At 37.1% G+C, this 25,311-nt stretch overlaps 1 protein-coding gene across 3 annotated transcripts in view; it reads right to left on the bottom strand.

Moving 5' to 3' along the window:
- Positions 1 to 25,311, bottom strand: part of LPIN2 (lipin 2) — a 79,244-nt gene that overhangs the window by 31,359 nt on the left and 22,574 nt on the right. The window contains exons 1-3 of one of the 3 annotated variants that reach the window (XM_016156962.2): positions 22,421 to 22,514; positions 7,087 to 7,329; positions 582 to 782 (exon numbers count right to left, since the gene is read on the bottom strand). In XM_016156962.2, the coding sequence (XP_016012448.2) occupies positions 582 to 782; positions 7,087 to 7,188 (303 nt within the window). In that variant the 5' untranslated portion in view covers positions 7,189 to 7,329; positions 22,421 to 22,514. Of the gene's footprint in view, positions 1 to 581; positions 783 to 7,086; positions 7,330 to 22,420; positions 23,116 to 25,311 lie in introns of those variants that run through there. The other 2 variants (XM_016156954.2, XM_016156971.2) reach the window with 2 other exon arrangements.

Here is a 25,311-nt window from a genome sequence, read left to right as displayed (position 1 = left end):
TAAGAAACTCTTTCAATAAATAAAAGATAACCAGCCTATGGCCTGGGGGTTTGCATTTCAGTCATATTTGAAGAAAAGTCTTGGTATCAACAAAATTTAGATTACAAATATTTTACAGCTTTGTCAAAACAAATCTGGCATTAATGTTGTTTAAATAAATGTTATGTATTCTAGTCCCGGTCTATTCCATTCAGAATGGAATAATATAATTGTTATGAAGGCAATCCCCTAAATATTTTAAAGTGCTATGTAAGGTAAAGGAAGTTTTTCTAAATATACACAACATCCCTATTTATAACTCTAGTTTCTCTGTTCTGCTCTTCTAAGCTGCAATACACAGCATTAACAAAATAATTTTCAGCCTTTTTTTCTCTTGGAGAGACTTCCTGTAGTAGGGCCTTTGAATTTAGAAGTGATGTCAAAAAGCAATACATAAAGGTTGACTTCTCATACCAATGTCTTTAACATCATACAGGTTTAAAATAAATAAAAGGCCCAGAAAGCGCACAGTAATGGTTTGTTTATTCACTGCCACCACCTAACTTCACCCTCTGGGAAAACAGGCTGTACCATGTACTCACCACTTTCTCTTTAGATCTCAGGACTCCCAGCTTCCCAAACCTAACGTGAAAAGGCGAACACTGGTAGGTGCCATCCTGCTGCCGCACCACAATGACGTCGATACACCCAGACAAAGTGGCTTGGTTAATGCCCTTGTAGAGCTCCTTCACAGTGACGATCACCTGCCCAGCCAGCTGTCCCACATAATTCATGGTTTGAGACTACAAAAGACAAGAAAAAGTGAGATGCAATGTGGAACCAATGACAATGACAAAGAAAAAACCAAAGTGACACACAGAATTGCTCATTTGTGTACCAGATTATGTATCATTAGTAACCTTGGTGATTTTGAACCCGGTAGTCTCATGCTACCACTGCATGGAAAATCCCAGATTTTTTATATCTGAGCAGTTGTCCTAGCCAGGGCATGAGGCATGCAAAAGTTACCTTTCCTTTCCCATCATCAGTGATAGTGCCAGCTGCCATCAGAGTTCAGAATCTGCATAGAACTACCAAAGAACCCAGACCACACCACTGCCCTCCTGCCCAAGACTCTTGGGAATTCACTATTATATTCACTCTAGACACAGCAGCCAAGAAAAAAAAATGACTAAAGAGTATCCTCAAGAGGAAGCTGCTGAAAGATGAGAGCTGGGTTTTCTAATAGGATATTATAGTTCAGACAGATGCTAGATTAAATAAACTCTAGGGAGCTAGACTGGGTCTAACCTATTTATAACATTACTTTTAGGGAAAATCTCTTCAATGCTTCAGCACAACTCACTAGAACATACATTCTTGTTCCATAAAGTTAAAGCAGAGAAAAGGGTTTTAATCTTGTTCCTAAACCACAATTCACTATTCAAATAAGGATCATCAGGCTAAAAATGATTCTCCAGAAAGGGTCAAAGAAGGAGGTAAGTGCATTTGAGTAGGACTACAGGGCCAGTAGGATTTGCTTTCTGTCTCTGTGCCCCATACTGGTATGGTTGCAGCGAGAGCTGGCTTTATCTGACCACAGGATGGAGTGCCAGCCATTTCTTATACAAGGAGGGCCAGTGGGGAAGTCTCTTCCACAGTTAGAAAAAGTAGCCCCCTGTGAGTCTTAAGTTTTTCAAATTTCATTTCCTGTTACAGAGTACCACCACATTTCATTCATTAGACTTGGTATTATGCCAAGGCACAATTAAGCAAAAGTCATTCTCAAGGGGGCAGGATGGATGCAGACCAAAGAACAGACCCTCTCTCTACAGCTATGGCTAATCCAGAGGCTGACTTTCACTGAAACAAAGAACTTACTGATTATTCTCTAGGTTATTCATCAGAAGCACAACTGTCTCTCCAAACCCAGCTTTTGAGGTGCCTTGAGCTCGAAATTACATGCTCAGACAAGTTCCCACAGATCACATTCTATGTTATCAGATAAGTCCAGAGCTAAATTGGAAGTGAGAATGTCGTGCCCTTGGGAAAACTTAGAGGCCTGCCAGGGCATCTACCTGTAGAGAAACTCACCGCACTCCACAGGTGAGTACCAAATGACAGTACTCAGATTCTCCTCAAACATTTTTTTGCTCTTGTACACAGATGAATGTGTAATCAAGGCCTATTAGTTTTATACCATAAAGCAGAACTACAGTAATTTTACCCTGGAAAATTTTTTGAATATTTTAAAGCTAATGTTACCATGGCCTCAAAACATGCCTACAGAAAAGCTAGCTTTGAGTGAAGTATACAAGCTGGGGAACTTACTACTCAATAACCAAAATAAGGTGGTGTCCTCTATGTGGTAAATTCTAAAACAGTTACAAATTGGTGATGATACTGGTTTTAAAATAACTGACTTGAACTCAATAGTAAGGCCAAATTAAGCACATATCAGGGGCTCAATAATTATTTTTTGAATGAATAAAGGAATGATCAAATGAACCATCAACAAATGCGTCTATAAAAATAAGGAAAGTGTGGGAAGAAATTGTTTCATCAGAATATTTGTATTACACCCCATTATATTTTTTAAAATTAATCTTTTTGAGATAATTGTAGACTGATATGCATGTAGTTGTAAGAAATATGCAAAGAGATCCCCTATTTCCTTTACCAGTTTTCCCCAATGGTAACATCTTGCAAAATTCTAGTATCACAATCAGGATACCAATACTGATTCAGTTAAGATTCAGAACATTCCACCACCACAAATATCTGTCCTATTGGCCTTTTTATAGACACACACCTAACTTCCCTAACGCCCTCACTCCGTCAATCTCTGGCAACCACTAATCTGTTCATTTTTATGATGTTTGTCATTTTAAAGAAAGTTATATAATAAATGGAATCATGTAGTATGTCACCTTTTGGGACTGCCCTTTTTCATTCGCATTTCTATGAAGATTCATCCAACTTATTGTATGCATCAACTGTTCCTTTTTATTGTGAAGTAGTATTCCATGGGTGTACCATAGTTTGTTTACTCATTCACCTGTTGAGGAATAGCTGAGCAATTTCAAGTTTTGGGCTATTATAAAGAAAACTGCTATAAGCTCTTATGAATAGGTTTCAAGTGTGAAAAGAAGTTTTCAGATGACTGAGGTAAACACCCAGGAATGTGACTGCTGGGGTAAATGGGAACTCCATGCTTAGTTTTTAAAGACACTGCCACCAGAGTTGTTGTACTATTTTACATTCCCACCAGAAATGTCTGAGATGCAGTTTCTTCTCATCCTTGCCAGCATTTGGCATTGTCATTATTTTTTATTTTAGCCATGATGACAGATGTGTAGTGGTGCTGGTTTTAATTTGTATTTTCCTAATGGCTGGTGACATTGAACATCTTTTCACATGCTGATTTGCCATGTGAGCATCTCATTAACTTTTGAGGAAAAGGGAATAAACATCTCGTTTGTTCCTTATTTCTGGGGTCACAGAGTACAATTTTTATATATCAAGAATGTTTCCAAAAACAGAAGTGAATTTTTTTTCACTCTTTTACCAAAAGTATTTCCCAGCAATTTAGAACAATCCGTCGGAATTTTCGTATTCTGTTAAGTAATATATGTTCATGACATGCTTTTTGCTTTCCCAACATGTACGTTAATCAAACAGCATCCAAGTAGTCAAGCTTTGTATTATTGCTTACTGATGGTGGCAATTTTAAAACGAGTTTTGTTACAAATTTTATAAAAATTTGTAAGTAATTACACAGGCCTTAAAAGAAACTGAAAAATGGTAACTTTTATGTATCTACAGTCAGCCATAAACAACAGTCTTATAAACTAAATGTGTAATAAGCTTACATTAATTAGAACATCGAATCTATAATTAAGTGTAACTACATCTATTCAGGATGATTTTAATTACCATGGTTAAAGGATATGCTGTTACACAAGATACATCTACTGTGTAAATGAAAGTTGTTAAATGTAGAGAAACACAGGCTATCAAACAACTTACTTTCTGTTAGCCTATAGATATAAAACAATTCCGTTTATGTTACGAAGGCTTGGGGGGTGGGGAGTAAAGGGAGGCCTGGTGCTTTAACATTTACTACACACAGGGAATGATGGTGCCCCAACCAGCTTGGGGGAGGGGACTTCCTCATGGTGTGTCTGGGAAAAAGCGGTTGGTCATTGTATTCATGATAAGTTAAAACAGCTTCCTCTTTAAACAGAATCTGGCTCCATTAAACTTTACTGCGCAAGCCATATTAAAGTTCAGTGAGAACAAAGTCAGGCCTGTCCTGGTCATTGCCTGGGAAAGCAGGACTCTGAGCAGGGGCAAAAAAGATACACCATTAGGTAACCCAGTCACATGTAGGTTAAACATACCACCAAAGCCACTACCTTTTGAAATAAAACAAACATTTTAAAATACAGGAAAATAATATACATTGTAAACTATTCATACAATGAATGATGAGGAAAAAACAGAAGAGAAGGAAAAATGAATTCAAGAACATAGACTGACAGAAACCAAGGGAGAAGGATGCAGAAAGAGAAAGATGAAAATTTAGAGAAAAAGCAAAGACAGAATAAAAGTTCATAACACAGATAGACATAAATATACCCACATAGAAAGATCACACAGAACTGAACAATGTTCACAGAGCAACATCCCTCTCTTTGGGCTCACAAGCGCAAAGGAAAACATAAAAATACGTTTACTGATTCTTAGAACTGGAAGAATTTATCCAGTGTAGTCTTTCAACAAATACCAAAAATGCTTCTAACACATCTCTGATATATGGTAGTTAACAATCATCACAGTAGCAGCAACTACTTTTTTTGAGAGCTTACTATATATCAAATTCTTAAGCTTTTACATGCATTATCATCTCAGAACCACCTTTAGAGGTATTATCTGTTTTTAAAAATAGTAAAATTGAGGCTTAGAAAGGTTAAGCATTGTTATGGACTGAATATTTCTCCTCCCAACCCCCAAATTCATGTTGAAGCCCTAACCCTGGAGGTGGAGTCTTTGGGAGGGAATCAGGTTTAGATGAGGTCATGAGGGTGGGGCCCCTATGAGGGGATCAATGTCTAAATAAGGAGAGGAAGACACTAGAGCTCTGCCACCCCCTTCTCCCCACCTCCCACCATGTGAGGACACAGTGAAAATGCAGTTTTCACAAACCAGGAAGAGAGCCCTCACTGATGTGCCAGTACCCTGATCTTGGACTTCCCAGCCTCCAAAACTGTGAGAAAAAAATGTCTGTTATTGAAACCATGCAGTCTGTGGTATTTTGTCATAGCAGCTTGAGCTGACTAAGTCTTAAACATCATATGCTATATACTGCTTTTCAATTTTGGGATACTTCCAGTTGACAGAAACACATTTCTTTCACCAAGAAGTTCACAATAGTATCAGACAGCCCTAGTTATAATGTCCACCAGAAGCACACTGAATATGTACCACCCTCCTCTAAATGCCACTACTACACATCGAAGAGTTTATTTTTATTGTACTACCACAATAAGCATTCTTATTCCTTAAAATATCTGAAATGACTATGTTTACTTTTGCTTTAATGACAAACTGAGAATTGTGTATATCTTTTTTTTAAGGGTAAAATTTAATCTTTACTTACAGGACCTCACTGCAAGATGTGAAATACCACATAAAAATAAACTCACTGAGAGAAGCTTCACACAGTGTGAACCGTTTGGAACCATCCAACTACAGTTTCATTGTAAAAAGTGGTACAATAACAAACCATATTTTAAAATAATTGGTAGTAGAGAAATAGACAAATTTACACCAAACATAGTATACAACAAGTAACTTTATGCCTCAGCTGTACAATCTAAAAGTTAAAGTTCTCTGGAGTGCCATCCTCAACTTGGAACACATAACCTTCGAAGAGTTTCTGACACATTTTGATCTTCCTCTTCTTCTACAGGGAAATACTGCTCAATAAAGTTTAATGAAGCTTTGTACAAAGACTCATTTTCATGGTTTTGTAGAGCTTCAATTTTGTCCAAACTTCCACATTCTTCAATCATACTTAGGTTCTCGGTTTCACCTAGTTTCTTAGCATCCTGAAAGATATTTGAAATGGCACCTAGAATAACTGAATTATGTTGGTATCTTTCATAGTTAAGTGGTTCATCAATGGTTCTATTATGCCAGTGACCTAGGTATACAATCTGTTCAACTGTCCACTACTTGGATAGTCGGTCACAGCCCATACTGCTTCCTTTTGTGTCTTAAAGTCTGCCTTACAGAGAACGTCAATGAGGAATGGGACTAATTCATGATTCACAGCTTACTGTGTCTGGTCTTGGTGGCCAGCTTCCTTCTGAAGATCAGTTTTAGAGTTCATTTGCAGGCTGGGAAAGACAGCAAGTGCTCTTGCATCTATTACAACCTCAACCTGTTCATCTGTCCCAGTGATAATATTTCCTATACTGTTAGTGCAGGAGTCATGATTGATAATTCACTAGCTCCTAGGAGCTTCACAAGTTGGGGTATAACTTCTGTTTTCATGACTATTTTAATCCACTCATTTGGACCATCAGTAACACAGGAAATGGTCCAGCAGGATTCTTGTTGCAACAAAGGTTTGAAAGTGTCCAGGCAAGATTACATAAGTAACGACATGCTATAGATGACATATTAGGAACTGCAAGAAGAGTCAACAGTGGCTCAACTGCACCATACTTAATTACCAAGTCTCAGAAAACTGAACCATCACATGCAATGTTTCCTGGAGCCCATACAGCTTGCTCACTGACATGAGCATGGAGCAATATCAATAAAGAAATGAATGCTGGGATAGCACTTCAATCTACTGCATGAAGCCACCTCAATCTTGGTCTGTTCTGATGTTCTGGAAGCAATGTTAGTGAGGCCCCAAGCAAATTAAAACTAAATGGGACTACAATCAGTTCTACCCCCAAAGCACACGCATTTTGGAATCAAACTAGCCTGGATTATGTTGTCTGTATATGGGTGGCTGTTTTTCCCTAGAAAGCAGTTTCCTAGCAGCTTGACTAGCTTGGAGCTGGCTTTCCAAATTGTTACTATTTATACCTTTGACAATGTCCTCAACAGACCAATCTGCAGAGTGCCCTGGTTGTTGTGGTTTTCCTGCAGTGAAGTAGCATCATCAGGAAATGAGCTTATATTTCTCATTCTTTGGTTTTGTAGAGCTTCAACTTATATTTCTCATTCTTTTCAGCATCTGGTCAATCTTTCTTCCCTTTTTTCAGCTCCACGTTAACTTCTATTTGGCGGTGCCTCATTTCTGTACTGACTTTCCCCTTGTTCTTGAATCTGTTAAGGTGGACAGTCGGTGAATTGGCATCCTTATTGGCAAGCATGGTTATAAGACAAAAGGAGAAGGCTACATAGCTGGCTCCAGCTTTCACAGGAGATGGTGTGGAGGTGCACAGGCTGCAGGTCAGCTACCCAGAAAATGTCCACCACAGATAAGCCTGAAGATGGTATGTGTATGTCTTTCTTTAAATGGGAGATCCAAAGCTAGACACAATGGAGCAGATAAGCCTGACGAATATACTGTGTACACAATGCACAGTTTGTGTTTGGGTCTAGGCAGTAGCCCCATGGGCTAGGTTAAGTTTTGGGAGCCTCCAAGAAAAGAAGACACTTATTGGTCACTAAACTAAAAATGGAAAGAATCAGTAATAGCAATCAACTAAAATACTTATTAAAGGCCAAATGATGGCTCTTTCATGCATGAAATTCAATGGCACCCACTACCAGATTTTTCTTATCAAATACTTTAAACATATACTAGCGCCTGGAATAAATGGATAGCTTTCAAATTTCAATTATTTACCAAATGTTTAAAGATTTTTTAGCAGCTTTTCCTGAGCATCAGAGAAACTGAAGTAAATGATCACATGTAGTAGATATATAAATGGAATGCATCGGTAAACAGGTTCAAATATAGATCTCTATCCTACAAAAACTGCCCACCCAAATTACTTAAAGGTGATGTTCAATCAAAATGTTCAATCAAAAATAACTTTTGTTAAAGAAAAGAGTAACTATAAAGATACAGGTTGCTATTAAAATAATACAATTTCTAAACTCCTATCAATACAAAATACATTCTAAACCACTTTTATATAGATCAAAACCTGTTTTCTAAGTTTTAAGTTTACTTTCATATATCTATTCTATACTGCATTACTAGTTAGCAGTACTTACTACTAACAAACACAACTACAGTTGTTACTCATTCATCACATGTCAAGTGCTATGTTAACATGAACATTATTTCATGTAATGTTCACAACTACCCATGAGTTTGGTATCAACATTCCCATTTATAAGGAACTTGGAGTTCAGAAGTGTCCACGGTCTCCACACTAAGTGGTAAAGCCGATATTCAAACTCGAGTCTGATTCTAAAGCCTATGTCCTTACCTGCATCTCTAAGTGACAGAAATGCCCTAAGCCATAATGATAAAAGCCTTGATGAAACCCCCAGATTTCCTGCTGCAAGTGGGCTTCTTTAGCAACTGGAATATTATTTTTTGCTGTACCCAGCAAGTGGTAAATCCTGCCATGTCCAGCGTAGCCCTGGAAAATAAACCTGAGTGGGAACGGTGGGAGATTGAGAAAAGAAAAAAGACGGGAAGCTGGGATCAGGAGGTCCACTGTCCACTAATGGTGGAGCAATGGTGCAGTTTTATTTTTGCAAGTTGCTTTTATACAAGAACATACAATTACTGCTGGCTAAGATAAGATTATCCTCACCCAACCCACACCCTGCTGTGATCTTTTGCAGTTTCATCTGTCTGCTCCTGGCTAGGAGTGTACTCTCTGCTTCGGAGCAACACTGCATTGTTCCCCGATCAGTTCCTACTTCCTCATTCTTAGGAGGGTTCCTAGAGGCGAGGTATCACACGGATTGCAAGGACCTTGTCGGCAGCTCTCCACAATTTTTACTTAATGCTACCCAACCACATAAATATTATGTCCAAAGAAGCCATATCCACCCTCCAAGCCTCCTCTGCACACTGCTACAAGAATTAGCACTGATACTAATCCTTCTACTAGACCTGAGGTTCATTGCCAGGAGGTGGACTTCTTGGGGGATGACATGTGATTGGGGCTTGTGGACAGAGATAAACGGCTTCTACCCAAGAACTTGCCCTCAATATTCCATCTAAGTTTCCGCTCACAGACACAAGAAATGGGCTATGAAGAAACAGAAACTTGTAGATACTACAGGAAACAAACATCAGGCCACTGTTACCTCATACACAATCCAGCTTTCACCTATGCTCCTGGACCAAACTCCTCCAGGAGCCAAAGCTTATATTCTGTATTTGAGTAGCACTTATTATTTTTCAAGAACGTCTCAAACATACCTCATTTGATCTTCAAAATGAGAATTTAGGTTATGCAAGGCAGACATTATTCATTTTACATTTAAACTGAGACAAGAGGTGTTTACTTTCTATTATCATTCACTAAAACCCTGCTGTACTTTGACTCAGGGTCCCAACCTCTCTGCTACTTTCCATTTGTGGCTTAAATGATCACACTCTCAAGGTCAGCTAGTGTCTCTGAGGACAAGAGATCTGAGGGCTGATCTCAAGTTGTACTTAAGTCCCTATAGTTCTCCAAGGATCCAAGAGTCCCCTAGAGGAGGGTACCACTCAGCCTGGCTGGGGATTTTACTTCCTTGAAAGTAGGTAATGAAAGGCAGCGAGGGCACGCATGGTAGCACATGCTGCAAGCTTCCACCTGGTCCTGGAGGGCAGGAGGTGAAAGCACCCCACATTTTATAAAACATTCACCATGTGCCCTGCAGACACTATAAGGATCACAATGATCTAAAGGAGGTTACAACTTAGACACACTGAATGAATGGAGAACTATACAAAAGAGGTGCAGTCTTTGAGAAGAACATAGTGCTATAGTCACTTGATGTTATATGCCTGACAAAGAACCCAGCTTTTCTGGAGAAGCCAGTCTCAGCTACTTAAATTCAATTAAATGCCTTACTTTGCATCTCTCAGTTTTTTCTTTTTCTCATCACAGCAGAATGCTAACTTTTAATTTTAATTTTATATTAACTGCCTTTTACTCTTTGCTTTACAAAATAAGAAACAGGAAATAGCAGCACACACACACACAAAACAGCCCTTGTCTGAATGGGGGAGATGGCCCCCAACCCTAGGAGCTCCACAAAGTAAATGGTCCATTAAACCCATCTGATCTCCTTGAATCTAAAGTTCTTGAAGAAATGCTGACAGTTGCACATCTAAAATGCACTGCCCCAAATGTCTGCTCAAGAACATGGCAGGTGTCTTTCTAGCCCACGGTGCATAGTGGCTGTTGGAACAGGATTCTCCTTCATTTCTAGAACCATTTAGTTCCCCATCTACATAATCTGTAAACCATAACTCAGTGTCTCCCAGTAAACTTCCTGAATACACCAAGTTCTTCAGACAGCCTTTTTTTTTGGTCATAATCAAAAAGGAAGTCTATAAAGACGTTATTCAGGAAAGGTCCTTCAATGCAATACCTCTGCAGATTTAATTTAGAAACAACCACAAAAGAAGACTATGTAATTCCTTCAAGGCGTAAAACAAAGAATTTGTAATCCACCTACCGAATCTGTCCGTTACACTGGGCTGTATCTGATAGGATTTATTTTCATATAGTCAAACAAAACTGAGCACCTGCTTCATGCCAAGTATCACAGTAAGTCCTGATTATACGTAAATAAAATGCTGCCTCCCTTCTCTCAGTGGTCCCTGGCTCTAACAAGAAAAAGACACATAAAGACTGTCTTCATTTACATAATGCCTATGATAATGCTATTTTGGTGGGAGAAAGGAAGAAAAAAATCTGCACGGGAGATTCAAGGAAGGCTACAGGAAGCAGGAAATATTTGTTGTAGCGATATAAACGTGTGTGAGGGGTCTACTAGGCCAAGAAAAAGAGATTCCAGTGGGCAGTCCTAGGAAAGAGAGAAGCGCACGTGGAAAGGGCATGCTGAGTGTGAGGCAAAGGTGATATATGATGCAAGGCCTTGTAACCATTCCTCAAGTGTAACCCGTGGGCAACAGGCACGGGCAGCGGTTGCAGTCAGAGAAATGACATACGTGATGACTTGGGAGTGGGGAGGATGAACTGGAGAAGAGAAGGCTAAAAGCAGAAACCACTTCCGAAACTAATGCAATCCATTCGAGCAAGAGATGGCACAACTGTAAAGGCAGAAGAGGTTCAGTCGGGACTGAGAATCAGTAAGTCCTAATGACCAGCCCAAGGCAGATGTTAATGGAAAGGAAGCAGTTGGTTAGGATCACCCCACAATTTCTAGACAAAGCTAGAAATACATCTTGCACATAGTTGGGATTCAGTAAATATTGCTCAATGAATGGACAAAGCAACTTAGATATGAAAACAAAAAAGGCCAATTTGTAGTGAATTTCCTGTCAAAGCTGAACTTCAAGACTACTACTTATTCCACTGGTTCAAATTGTGTAGACATAAAAAACATTCTGAACATTTTTTAAAATGCAAATTTCCTTGGATATTTTTAAAAGTTTAACAACTGATTATGAATATGAGTCAAGTTAGGGAAACAGCTCCATATAAAAGCAAGAGACCATCTGATAATGCATATTCTTGCTATTTCCAAACTTAGGAATAAAATGGACTCCAAGGAGGCAGAAAGCTTTGGGGATTCTCCTGTATCTTTCTTCAGAGAAGATATATAGGGGAGTTCTGAAAATCATTCTGAGCTGGTGTCTGGACTCAGAAGATTCCTTCCTGCGAGACTGAGACTTAGCCAGGATGAGGTATTCTTTGGAGGCTCTGTGGTTCTAGTCAATTCCACGTAGGTTATGAGCTATCTTTCTTAAGAAAAGCAACCCCACCATCTCTTCTGTTTGAAGGCACAGTCAGGGACTTTTCTATATCTGATCCAATTCCTGTTTTGGAATTTGAACAGATACATGATGCAATGGCTAGTTCAGAGGGTATTAATAGGGTTCCCTGGATCACAATGATTTCCTCTCTGAAACTCAAACACAGGGGGTAAACTGTCAGTAGCCATGTCTGTCATAAAGGACCCAGACACTGTCATCAGCTGGCTGATGGGGTGGGGAGACATCTGACCCAAAATGGGCAGAACAGTTCTTGAAGTAAGTAAAAGTAATCAGAAACCGGTGGGGCTGAGCCACCTGAGTGGTGATCCAGAAGGCTCACTAGCTCAAGACACCAAGGTGCCAAGTAGCCCCAGCTCTTGCCCTCCTCTCTCATCATCAGTCTGAATGATAAAGGTCATACAGTTTTTTTTGTTTGCTTGGCTTGTTTATAATCCAATTCTGATGTCTGCCAACAAAGGACTTAAAGACATGCTAATACTGATTCTGACTTGATAAAAACATGTGGAGAGCCCCTCATCACCCCTCCAAAAAACACCGAGAAAACTGGAAGAAAATACCCCAAAAAAACCCAGTGAAAGCCTTCTTCTACTGAATTCAGGGTTTTATTGTTGTTGTTGTTGTTGTTTTTTAATGATAGGACATGAAGCTGACCTTAAGATTATCTGTCAAGGCTAGTAAGTTCATAAATTCAGATTTCAAATCTGTCACAACAAATTTGCTTTAAGAAAGTTTGGAAGCACGGATTTCTGCTCAGGGGGCTTACTGCTCTATGATCTCACCACACTCTCTACAAAATAGATGAACAATTACCTTGGGCTGGGTAAGGTTCGAATAAGGGAAGACACTTTGCCACTACAGCAATACATATTCTTTCACAAGTGGTGGCCCCAAGTTTTACTTAACTATTTGCTTTGGCTTTCAGCAGTTAAAACTAAGGGAAGACTGTGTCACCTATCATATCTTCAAACACCACTAATTCCATGCCCTCCACCTGTCACTGGCCCAATAATTTTCAGAACAATCCTTCAAAGGTCAACACTAGTTTTCTTCTCAATCCATCAATTACTGTTGACTGTTAATCTAATGTTTTATAAGAGTAGCAAGGATATTTTAGATGAGATTATGGGAACAAAAGAAGTATGCCCCCAACAGACTGTGAGCACACACAGCACAATCAAAAATAACAAAAAGGGATGGAGTGAGGAAGCATGGGGTCAGTGGTGAGAAGCAAAAGGTGGTTGGAAGGGGTTTGTGGCTGCATGCACCCATGGTACTCTGCCCTTTCCTACCACAGCATGCAAGCACTCACCAGACTGCAGTAATTTGTTTATTCCACCTCCAAACTGACAAAGAAAGGAGAAGTGTTGCATGCTTCACTGTTTCCCCAAAGCCTGCCTGGCACAGTGCTTAGCAAGTTCTTAACGAGTATTTTTGGATCAATGAATGTATGAATTCACAAAAGAATGAATTCAGGATCTATTGGACAGAATCAATGAGGAGGAGAAGGAATAGATACAATGTTTTGTATGTAACCTGAAAGGAATTCAACAGGCAAAAGATATATATGCAGACATCGTCCAGCCACCCCTCAACACACAGGACCAAACATTACCAAAAAATGCCAATAACAGTAAAGGCCAAGCCAATGTTCCAAAAGCAATATTTTTCCAGATATTTAGAAACCAATGTTTTTAAACCAATGTTTTTCTCCAAATGCTAGTGAAGACCCCACAGAAAAATCTGCAAAAATCTAATGTGACAATTAAAAAGGTACCCATCTCAGATGAGTAAATCTAAAAATAACCCTGAGAGAACAAATGACATCCGTGCTGATCGCTCTGAAGAACACCAAGAGGCCTTACAGTGACTTGTGGCAGGCGAGACACTGTTGGTCTGTCAGGGGAAGTAAGTGCCAGGAAGTCAGCTGAGATGGAGGCAAGGCTGAAAGTGATAATGGTCATAACATGACCAAAGACTATTACAGAAAACAGAGTGAAAGAGAACAAACTTATGTTATCATATCCTACCAGTCAGCCTATTTATATGAAAATGCCCAGCATTATAATTCTATAGGACACAGCATTCAAGGTAAATGGTATGTGGAAATAGTTTCATTTTCCTAATGCTCAGCAATGTACCAGAATATTTTTTCTTCAGCAATAGAATTGGTACAGAGCAAGGAAAACTAAATGTTACTATTACACATATCTTTAAATTCCACTATACATAATGTGTTCCTCAAGTAAATCCTCAAGTGGCAAGAAGCACATCAGAAAAAGTGGGCCTCAACTTTCCTCAAGCCCCATATGACTCCCGTGAACAAACTTGTTACAAACTATCACAGCTCTATAAAATTTAATGGTTCTCATTACTATATTTCTCTTCACTGCTTCTGTCTTCATTTCTCAAATTTCTGGATAACGCCTTGTAACAAAGCTTTCTAATATCTTTTCCTCTCATGACTGTAATATGCCCAATTCTAGTCTACTTGTACATGAAGTGACAAACCATATACGTATATGTTACAGGGAACATGTAACCTGACTGGAAACTGGAAAGAAGCACAGAAGTAAAATCATAATAACATGCAATGAGTTTAAGATTCTGTTTATAATTAACCTTTGTTTAATGGTTATACCTATCGGCATAGAAAACTTCTAAATGTCCATGTAAACTCTGCTATGAAATGCAATAACATTTCAAATAACTACACCTTGAAGTATTCAAAATATTACCTTTAGGTAAAAAAAAAAAAAAAAAATTTAAGGTGTACTTTACATACAGTATAATTAACTCTTTTGTAGTGCAGTTTTAACCAGACAATCATGTACCATAATCAAGGCACAGAATTAGATCAAACCCAAAACACCCCTATCCCCCTTTGTGGTCAATCCTTTTCCCCCATCCCTTGCCAACTACTGATATGTTTTCTGTTCCTTAGCCTAGCCTTTTCCAGAATGTCATATAAATAGAACCATAAAGCATCTAGCTATTTGAATATGGCTTCATCCATTTAGCATAATGTATTTGAGATTAATCAATATTGTTGCAGGTATCAGTAGTTTGTTCCTTGGTGTTATCCCGTTATATATGGATGTACTAAATTCTGTTTATCCATCTGCCAGCTGAAAATTTCTGGGTTGTTTCCAGACTTGCGCAATTATAAACAAAGCTACTAAAAACATTGTGTACAGGCTTTTGTGTGAACAAACTTTCATGCCATTTGGATAAATACTTAGGAGTAGTATTACGTAGATATATTTTTGCAAGGTTAATTTTGCAGCTATTGTTTTTAAAATACACTGAATGCACTCGGAGGAGTTTGCTGTTAAAATAAATCTCTCCTAAAATTATTTTACAAAGTGGAGGTAATTTAACTGATTCACAAATTTGTAATTTTTTATGTGGGAGTTACATTCACTTATACTGGTGAAAACTCAAACTCTTCATTTATTCACGCCATAACATTTTAAACTATGCATATCTTTGACAAACCACATATAAGCTAAGCTACAATTCAGATGTTTAACTCATTATTCCTCCTAGTGTTAGCCATGGAAAAGTGATGGGGGAAAAAAGAGAGGGCGCTAACATTTATCCCTTCCAAATGCCATTTTATTTACCTCATTTCATTTAATCCTCATTTAAGACCTCAATTAGGTGAAGTAAATGTTATATGCATTGTACTAGCAAGAAAACTGGCTCAGAGAAGATAAGCTACTTACTTGGAGTCAAACAGTTACACAGTGGCAGGCACAGACACAAGCTTGGGTGTGTCTCTGTCATGCCCATACTCTTTTCATTCTATCTTGGGACCACAAGCTTCCCAAAGCACAAATGCTAAGTTTATGTAGATTTTAGGGTTATGTGTATATAAAAATTTCATAAGTACATTTATAAGGCATAGTGATTCTTTCACATGCAATCATACATGAAAAATGTTAAGCTTTTATTATGAGTAGCCCTGTTTTAGGGAACATGTTCTCATCCTAAACTTTCTTGGATAAGAGTTGTGTGGCTAAACTATATTGATGGTGATCACTGGTAACCATAAGCAACTCTATAATAAAACAAGAAATCTGAATACTGGCTCACTTTCACATGTGGAAGACACACAATCTTAGCAGGTTTCTATGGAAACCATCATAGTATTTTCGGTAATGACTATCACATTACTCCAGACATTGGTAGGCTATAATTTCCTTTAAAACATTCTGACTTTATTTGAAATTCTATTTACTCACTGACTTAGAAGTCAAGGACTGACATTATGACTCATCTATAGTCTAAATTACAGTCATGAGACTGGGAACAAATGAATATATTCCTGTAGTTTGGAGGTCTGGGAAAAGACATGTTAAAACTTCACTCATTTTCCTCTCATTCTGCCAGAAGAATGTCTGTTAATATCACAAATGAACTAAATTGAAAAAGTTTAAATTTTAACCAATTGTGTTAATTCCCTGGGTTGAAAGTTCCTCATCATATTACCTGGTTAAGTTCAGTAGGAACAAACCAGATGAATTACCCCAGTGGGATTTGAAGGTCACTGCACTTAAGCTTAAGTTAGCTGCTAACTTCATAAGAACATGCAGGCCTTAACTTCACAAACCAAGCACCCTCAACAACCCAAGACTGAAGGGTTTCTTATCAAGAAGGCTGACAGATAAAGCACTTACTTTAGAAAGAAAGCAACACTTTAGAAAAAGAATGCAGACTACTTTATCAAAAAGAAGATAATTCAAGGATTAAAATAAATTTGTTGTTAGTGAAATTCTGTGACTGTCATTTGTTTGCATGAGTGGGCTGTATGTATATTAATAAACACACGGCCTCTCTGTGCATTCAAATCATTAAACGCTACCTGAAGTGTGCTCCATTTCTCTTCACAAATTTTTGCAAGAATCTGGACATGAAATTGGACTGGTTTCCACTCCACTACAAGAAAAAAGGACTTTTTCTTCTAGGAGGCTGAGTTCTCTTAGTTACAAAGGTTAAGAGTGACACACAAATTCTTTTTGGTGTAAGAAAAAGAAATGTTGACTAACCCAAATATGGAAAATAACAATTCACTAAGAAAGAGATGTTTCATCAATGATGAGAACTTAACAAAGCCAAAAGGGTCTTTGGCTTTGGGACCACAATGTACCTAACAGATATATATCCAAAAGCCTTCATTCTCCAATTCTGAGTAATCGCAACCACCAGAGAAGTATCTAAAATTACAACTTCCTACAGAGAAGGCTTAAACAACCCCTGTGGTATTGATTTGGAATTGAAAATCTCCATGGATAGATGCACAAATATTGACGTGCCTATGCCTGGGCTACATATTCAATAGTTGGGCTTTCTCTCTGCTAAGAGGATCTAGAATCAAGGATACTCTAGAAGCAATTAGCACACCTGGAGGCCAGATATTGGTTTCTAAATACCATTCTCCAATTTAAAAAAAAAAAACAAGGCTTCTTGTAGAAGAGGTTGATCCCAGAGCTGGAGGCAGGTAAATAGTAGTTCCAGAAAGTAGGAAAGTGTTCAAAATCAAAAGAATGGAGCATGTTACAGGAACACAGCAGCCAACATGTCAAGAGCTCCCAATGGCTACAGTTAGAACAATATGAGCAACAAGATGATAGGTTAACTTACAGACTAAAATATTCATGAGTTCACACTGATAAATTAATAAATAAGTAGGGAGAAGGGACAACTTTCTCTTAAAAGATGATTCTAATTAATAAGTATAGAATGAGGAAAACAGAAAACCACCATTAGAACACCTCAGTAATAACTGTGGCAGGCAATGGATGTTAAAAATAAAAGAAAGTTTGAAAAGAAATAGGAATGTTTGCATATTCTCCAAGTATCTTCCCCAAGATACATATTCATTACAAAAAGAAAAACAGTAACTTTACGGTAGAGAAAACTGCAGACACCACCTGCAGCAAGTGATCCAGGGAAGCCTCACCAGTAATAAGACATCAATATCAGAGACTCCTGGTATGAGTCATTGAAAAGAGCACAGCACATGTATGGTGTTCTTGCCAAAAATACAGGACCTCCATCTAATTAGGAGACATCAAACTAACTCAAATTGGGGGCAATTCTACAAAATAACTGGTCAGGACTCATCAAAAGTGTTTAGGTCATGAAAGATAAAGAAAGACTGAGGAAATGTCACTTGATTGAAAGACTACAGTAAAATGACAACTAAATGCATGGTGGGATTCTGGATTGGATGCGAAACAGAAAAAAAGGACTTCAGAAAATGTCTGAATAAAGTCTGCAGTTTAATTTTAAAAACAAAATAAAACAATTCCTGGACTCCACTACCCCCTTTAATTCTGATTCAGTATGTCTAGGAAATTTGTATTTTATATTTAAAGCTCGGCAGGGGTTCCAATGATGAGTCAGAGTTTGGAAATCAATGTCCTTGAGAAACCATCCTTGGCTGCCTCCAGGATCACTGAGAACTCCAAAGAATCCCAATGCCCCAGGATAACAGGTATAGTATTTTTAAAACTCCCAAGTGACACCAAATGGCAGCTTATCAAGCTATGTCTAATGGCAAGTGGATCAATTCGCAGTCCCCTTAAAAACTTCAGTGTACGAGGAGTGAGGAGAATTGGAGTGTATACTCCCTGCTCCTTTTCTGCCTCAGTTACTCTGAAGAAATTACTTTTCCAATATAATTTCAATCTATGACTATCAGTTTATAATGGCTATGACTTCATGCTGTTAGAATATAAAAGATGACAAATGACTTTTATAATCTCAGCTACTGCCCCTTGCCTTAACTGAAGATAGTCTCTATCTGCATTCAGTTTAGATAAGTCTCAGAGAACACAATAACATTCTAGAGATTACACAGCTCTTCCTTCTTGTTTTCCTAGGATTTAGGGAAATTTCTGATGAAAGCCTTTTCTATACAGATATGGGCTAAGGTTAAGATGGTACACCAAGGGCACACAAAGTTCTAAACATGATTTCATTATAGAGTTAAAACAATACTCTATAAAAGATCAGCATACTGTATTTCTACACTTCGAAAAATACCTTCTCAACAATAATTAAGATGGTAAAAAAGAAAATCAAATGCCTTACATAATAAAGTCCTTGAAGCAATCCTACAAGGAAAAAAAATCTCCAAATATCTGAAGAAAGAGTTTAGACAACGGTTCTAGGTTTTGCAATAGGTTTCAGATGAGAGAAAGAAATATTTTTCTAGATCAAGCAACAAAACAGAAAAAAAAATAAGATTCATTTTCTCTGCTTTCAATTAGATAAGTAATGTACAGCACTCAAAAATTATCTACTCTAGGATTGGTGTCTATAATTTTCCTTCAGTAGAACTGCATTGATTTTGAATATTTTACATTAAGGTATAAATGTAAAACACAGATTATATAAAAAGATAAGCGTTTTTCAAAGAAAGTTAAAAATTTTATTTAGATCCTTTCAGATAGCTATGTCCAATTCCTCTAGACTGGACCCTACACATCTGACTTTTTGAGACGTCTAAAGACACAGTGAAGAGATTATGACTTTTTTCCTTGCACAAAACTAACTGACAAGTACCTAGACCAGACGTACAATACTGGGTTTTTCCCGATTTGTTGAATGAACTAGCTCAGCTAACAGAGACCAAGTATCTGGACAAACTAAAAAGTAGTAATTATATAGCCATCTGCTGGATATCTGTTCAATTAAATTTTTCACAAAATCAAAGCAGCAAACAATTCAGACATTTTAGTAAGTGCAGACAAAAAAAATATATGAGCATCTAGCAGTCTCAATGTGGCACAATAAATATTTGCTGAAGAAAATATCATTTTCTTTAAATTTATTTTTCAGTCAGGCACTCTATAGTGTTGTGCAATAGCTGTGTATGCCTGTGTTTTAACTGTAAGTCAACTCTTTCCTTTCTGAAAACAAATGAGGGCATACATATAAAAACGTGTAATAAATATTCACATTCCCGGCCACAACCTCTAAGTTACTCTCCTCAAAATACCTGAGCTCATCTGTGACATCAAGATTAAAAGATGCAAGCAAGTTGTGAAAACAGAAAAGATTTTATGAAAATTTACTCTCCTCCAAACTGCCTAATAACATCACATTTCTGTGAGGAAAAGAAATTCTATGCAACTAAATATTTAATCAGTTTTGTGAACACTGTCCACATTGGATTGGAGAAAAGTGTTTAGTTTTGGACAAATTCACATAGTGCTGTTCTAAGATTTGGGGAAACAGGAAGCAATGACAAAGGTGCTATGGGGGGAGGAGGGACTTTTCCACCCTCACTGAGGTTTCCTCAGTATAAAACACAATGCCCCAAGCCACACACACACTCCTCCTACAGTGACTTGCTATCTTCTACCACTGTTTGTTACTAAGTCTTTCCGTAAATAATATACAAAATTCTCTGAAAAAAGTGGGTGGTGGGACTCAAGCGCACAGGTGCCCAGGTCCTTTGATAAAAGAGAGCAGAAAGACAAGGATGGAGAAGCACTGCCCTCAGGGCTTCTTCGAGTCCCCTGCAACTGGTGAGGAGGTGAAGACCCAAACAAAGGCACTTCTGCCTCCTGAATAGGTCTCATAACCTCTGTGCATGGGGTTCTCATCTCCAATAAGCATGGCTAGATGCCCCAAGAGACTCTTCCAGCTCTAAACCACAGAGGCTCAATTCTAGAAGCATTTCTTAGTATTACAAGTTTGGCTAAGAACTCCTAATGTACATTTTGCCCTAATTAAAAAATACTATCAAGGTTATTTAAAATAAGTGAGGTAAATAAGGCCAGCAGATTATTTTGGAACTTCAGGGTATTTAAATGAAATAATTTGGCTTTTTCTTTACCAAATAAAGGCATCACCTTCACTTGTTAGAAATTATGGAAATATGATTTTTAAAAACTTCTCAATTTCTAACAAAGCAGTTTTTTTTTTAAAAAAAAATTGTAAGATGTATAAATTTACATTCTAAACACATAAAATCATCTTTAAGATAGAGACTCTGATCTTCCAACAAGTGTGTCCAGACAGCATATGACTAGTAAGGAATGTCCAGATAACTGAAGGCCTAGACTCTGAAAATGAGAATTCCTCTTCTCCCTCTTGTCACACACACACCCAGGTTATAAAGTCTAATATAAACCAGCACAACTTATTAAGCAGATATCAAATCCAGTGTTCTGAACACTAGCCATTCAGAAAATTCAAGTTTCTCTTGGGACAGGTAGGTAACCCACAGAACTTCAATGGTCTAACATTATCATAAAAGGGAAGTGATAATAAAATGTAGCAAATCAAAATACCTATTGTCCTCTAGAAAACACCAGCAGCAAGAAGTGTAAGAACTGCTTCCTGTGATGGGTGGTTTGTGGTAGTGCTATTCACTAACTGAATTTTTAAAATATTTCAAGAGTCAGCTATGGTCACTATTTTCCCTTCTGATTTTTATAACAAAAGTGCATAAGTCTATATGTACACACTGTATACTATTAAAATGACTTCCATTCATATTCAAATGATGTCCATATTCACACAATGTCCAGTTTCAGAACCATGAAAACATACACTTTTCCAACAGATCCAAAAGCAAAAAGCATACAAATGTGTTAACTTTTTTTTAAGACGATAAATTTTTTTTTATAACTTTAAAACTAAAATCAACCTGATTATAAGCCACAGTTTAAAAATGGTCTAATTTTTGTCATTTATTTTACACTTTTCATAAAAATATACGCTCTTAATTTTCTAAAAAAATATTTTACTTCATTGTATTTACTTCAGATTATTTTTTAAAGGAAAAGGTTCTCTAGGTGGAGTTAAATTACATTGCCTTTAATTCACCTGATTTTGTTTCCTTAATGAGGACACGTGGAACTTACACTAAGTTTATGTGACTTGTTTTATATCTTATTAGAGAGAGAAAACTAGATTAAAAAAACTCAAGATAATAAGAATTTTCCCCACATATTTCAAGCTTACAAAAATTTTTTGTTTGTAATCATAGGAGAAAAAAAAATACAGTCACTTTTCTCTATATAAGAATAAAATGCGAGTTTTTAAAATATTAGTTTTAGTTTAAAAAAAAAATTTAGAACCAAAAAGCCCATAAAGCTTTTAAGTGTAGTTTATTCCTCAATTACTGCACTTTGAAACCAGATACATTTAGCTTGAAACTCGGTTTTTAAAAACTTTTCAGTTTAAAATATCAACTTCATTTTTCTTCTAGGCAGAAAGTTATGAGTTGTTAACTAATACATAGAAAAAGGTAGAAAGATGGTGTAGCGTGAATGAAGGAGAGCAGGGGGCCAAAGATTTCTGCTGAATCTAATATTTAAAAGTTAATAAGATCCCTTACAATGATACATTTTCCAAAGAAAAGGCATTAGGCACTTTCTTTTGGTGGGTGCTCTTTCCTCTTCTCTCAGTATTATCCAGATTGAGCAATCAAGCAAAGTGACCAGGACATGGGTAGAGATAACTCACCAGGATACCAGCAGGAGCCTTTCCATGGTAAACATCTTCAGCTTTACTTAAAAAGCCTTCATAAGCCTTCTTCTCAACGTCACTATCATCTTCTAAGTAAAACATACTAATATTGAACTACCTTATTAAGCATGTCTTCTTTCAAAGACAAAAACACTTCTAAATTATCAAAACTGAAAGCTGCTCTGCTGACAAACTGTTGGCAGACCAGTAATATGGTTAGAACGGAAATGAAATGGTTCTTTAAAAAAAGAGCAATACATACACGACTTTACCAATAAGATTTGCTCAAAACACACAACCCCTGCTCTCTGACGGAGATAAGCAAGGGCATGGGACAGCCTGTGCCATGTGTTTACACTGATAGGTACCAAGTCCTGCCCAATCACATGACAGGTCAATGCAGCTTCCATCACAGAACAGGGATTGAGTTAATTAAGGTAATGATTCTCTAAATCAATCACATCCTCGTTTTTGGAAAACCAGCTATATATATGGAGAAGAAATCTTATATAAATTAATCATGTAAGGAAAAATTGTATCTTTGTAAGCATCAATGAGCCCCCCAAAGACAGCCAGGTTATATATGCTTCATAAGAACTCAATTACTAAAAATTTTTTGTCATCTGGGCATGACCCAATATATTTTCACAGTTCAGGAACGGAGTCTGCTCAGCACTGTAAATAGTAAAGAAATAGTAATAATAACTCATTAATATGTAAACATAATAAATTATATTGTTATAATATTAATGTTATATATTAATATAATGAACAAATCATTTAACTTAAGTAGTAAACAGTACAATATTGTCAAATTCAACCATTCTTGGTTATTTCCTTTCTAGCTCTCAGTAAGTCAATATATAGTAACTTCAAGTAAATTATTTAAAATGCTTAAACACTTAACACATGAACAAAATATATTAATTTTTAAATTAAATATACTATTTTATTCATTAGTTTCATTCATTACAAATAGCCATTAGGCATATGGCTATATTCAATGTGGCTAGTACCAACTGAGATGTGCTATAACCGTAAAATACACACTTAGAATAAAAACAAAATATGCGATAATCTCAATTTTTTATATGCTGTATAGGTCAAATGTTGAAATGATAATATTTTAGGTATAAAATTAAATGATATTATTAAAATATCTGCTTTTAATTTTATCTGTTTTTCATTTTTTAAAAATGTTATTAGAAATTTTAAATTTCATATGTGGCTCTCATTACATTTCCATTGGATGGCACTACTTTAGAGCCCTGAGACAAACCTGAGAGCCATAGAGATTAAAAAAAAAAAAAAAAGGGACATTCAGCTAAAGTTCTACTGATGAAGAACTGAATACACAATTTTTCACCATTCCATAAAAATATTTAGGTAATTCATCAACAATATACTAGCTCACCCTCAGATATTTAATTATGTTCACATTATTAAACCTTTTTTTCTCTCTCTAAACATCACAAAAAGACAAAAGTTTCAAATATTTGACCAAATAAACGGGGGTTGGTAATGTTTACTGCAGCGATATACCACCAAGAAACACAATAAAAATATTAAATGGCAGAGTTGAAAACAAATTTCACCAAAATTAGAAACAGAAAAATCTACCCTGCATTCAATGTGTTACACTGCTTGCTGTCCAGCCTACCACATATTAATGTGAGCCCGGAGTACATGAAGGACCCACAAGCACTTGTAATCTAATTTAATGTACATGATGTACACAAATTCCTTTCAAAAGAAGTAATTGGGCCAGGTGGGGTTTAAATATTATGCAATGTATAAAAATTTAAACCTCTTCCTCCATGTCCTACTATAGCTCCTGATCCCTGGCCTCAGATGATAGTAAGAAAAAACATACTGGGGTGATGCTTGTGGGGGAAAAAGGAAGGAGAAAAGAGGAAGAGAGAAGAAAGCAGATTAAGGAAAAACTACATAAGAAGATGGTGGGGAGCAGAAGAAATACAACTTGGAAGAGATGAGAAAATATGCAGGTGGGATGACAGGAGAAAGGGAAAACTGTAAGTAGGAGGGTAGATGAAGGGATGAAGATACAGGGGAAAAGAAAAATGGCAGAAAACCTCATCCATTTTAAATGTGAGGCAACTGAGAAAGAGATCAGGAATTATCCCCAGGTCACCTACTTAGATGAAACCAGATTTCCGGTTTGGTGCTTTTTCATGATGCCAGGTTGAGACCACTAGTGAGTGCTAGGGAGAAAGAGGATGATGATTGATAGGAAAGGAATAAAAAAGCCTAAAGAAAAGAGAGGTGAGATCCAGGAGGGCAGAGATTAGCGGGTATGAACTCTGTTCTGGCAACCTTTGCCTCCAACGCCTCTTACACAACAAGTAGGCCCCAGTCCAGTCACTTGTTTACTGCTAGTATGATACTGTTTCACTGTTTGGATCGATGACTCAAAACATTCTGAGTTCACCAGAGCACACACCATGAGACAAACAGAGGGTGAGCTCACCTTCCGAACATCTATTTAGCCAAGAGGGACACAACTCCAGCTTCTTCCTGTGGATAACCTGACCTCCAGGCTGATACCCAAATTCTAGTTCCAATACCATCACCTGAGTGGTGGCTTTTCGGACTTGGTAGATAAGAGTTAAAACTAAACCAACAAGTCTTAATCATCTACATGATTTTTCAAAGAAAAATGTTACTGTATTGTCAAACATGTTCTCTATAGGCTAAGATAAAAATAAATGGTTGGCTATTGAGAAAGACTACTTTTTACTTTTGCATAGCACCTTCATTATCTTTTTTTTTTTAAAGGTGGGTAAATGACATTTTTTAAAGAAACAGAACAACAAAAATATCATCAGATTTGTATGAAACCACAAAAGACCCTGAATAGTCAAAGCAAT

The sequence above is a fragment of the Rousettus aegyptiacus genome, unplaced genomic scaffold (genome assembly GCF_014176215.1).
Source record: "Rousettus aegyptiacus isolate mRouAeg1 unplaced genomic scaffold, mRouAeg1.p scaffold_m13_p_12, whole genome shotgun sequence".
Taxonomy (NCBI): Eukaryota; Metazoa; Chordata; class Mammalia; order Chiroptera; family Pteropodidae; genus Rousettus; species Rousettus aegyptiacus.
The sequence above is the reverse complement of the archived record's forward strand: the minus strand, read 5'-3'. Positions and strand labels throughout refer to the sequence as shown.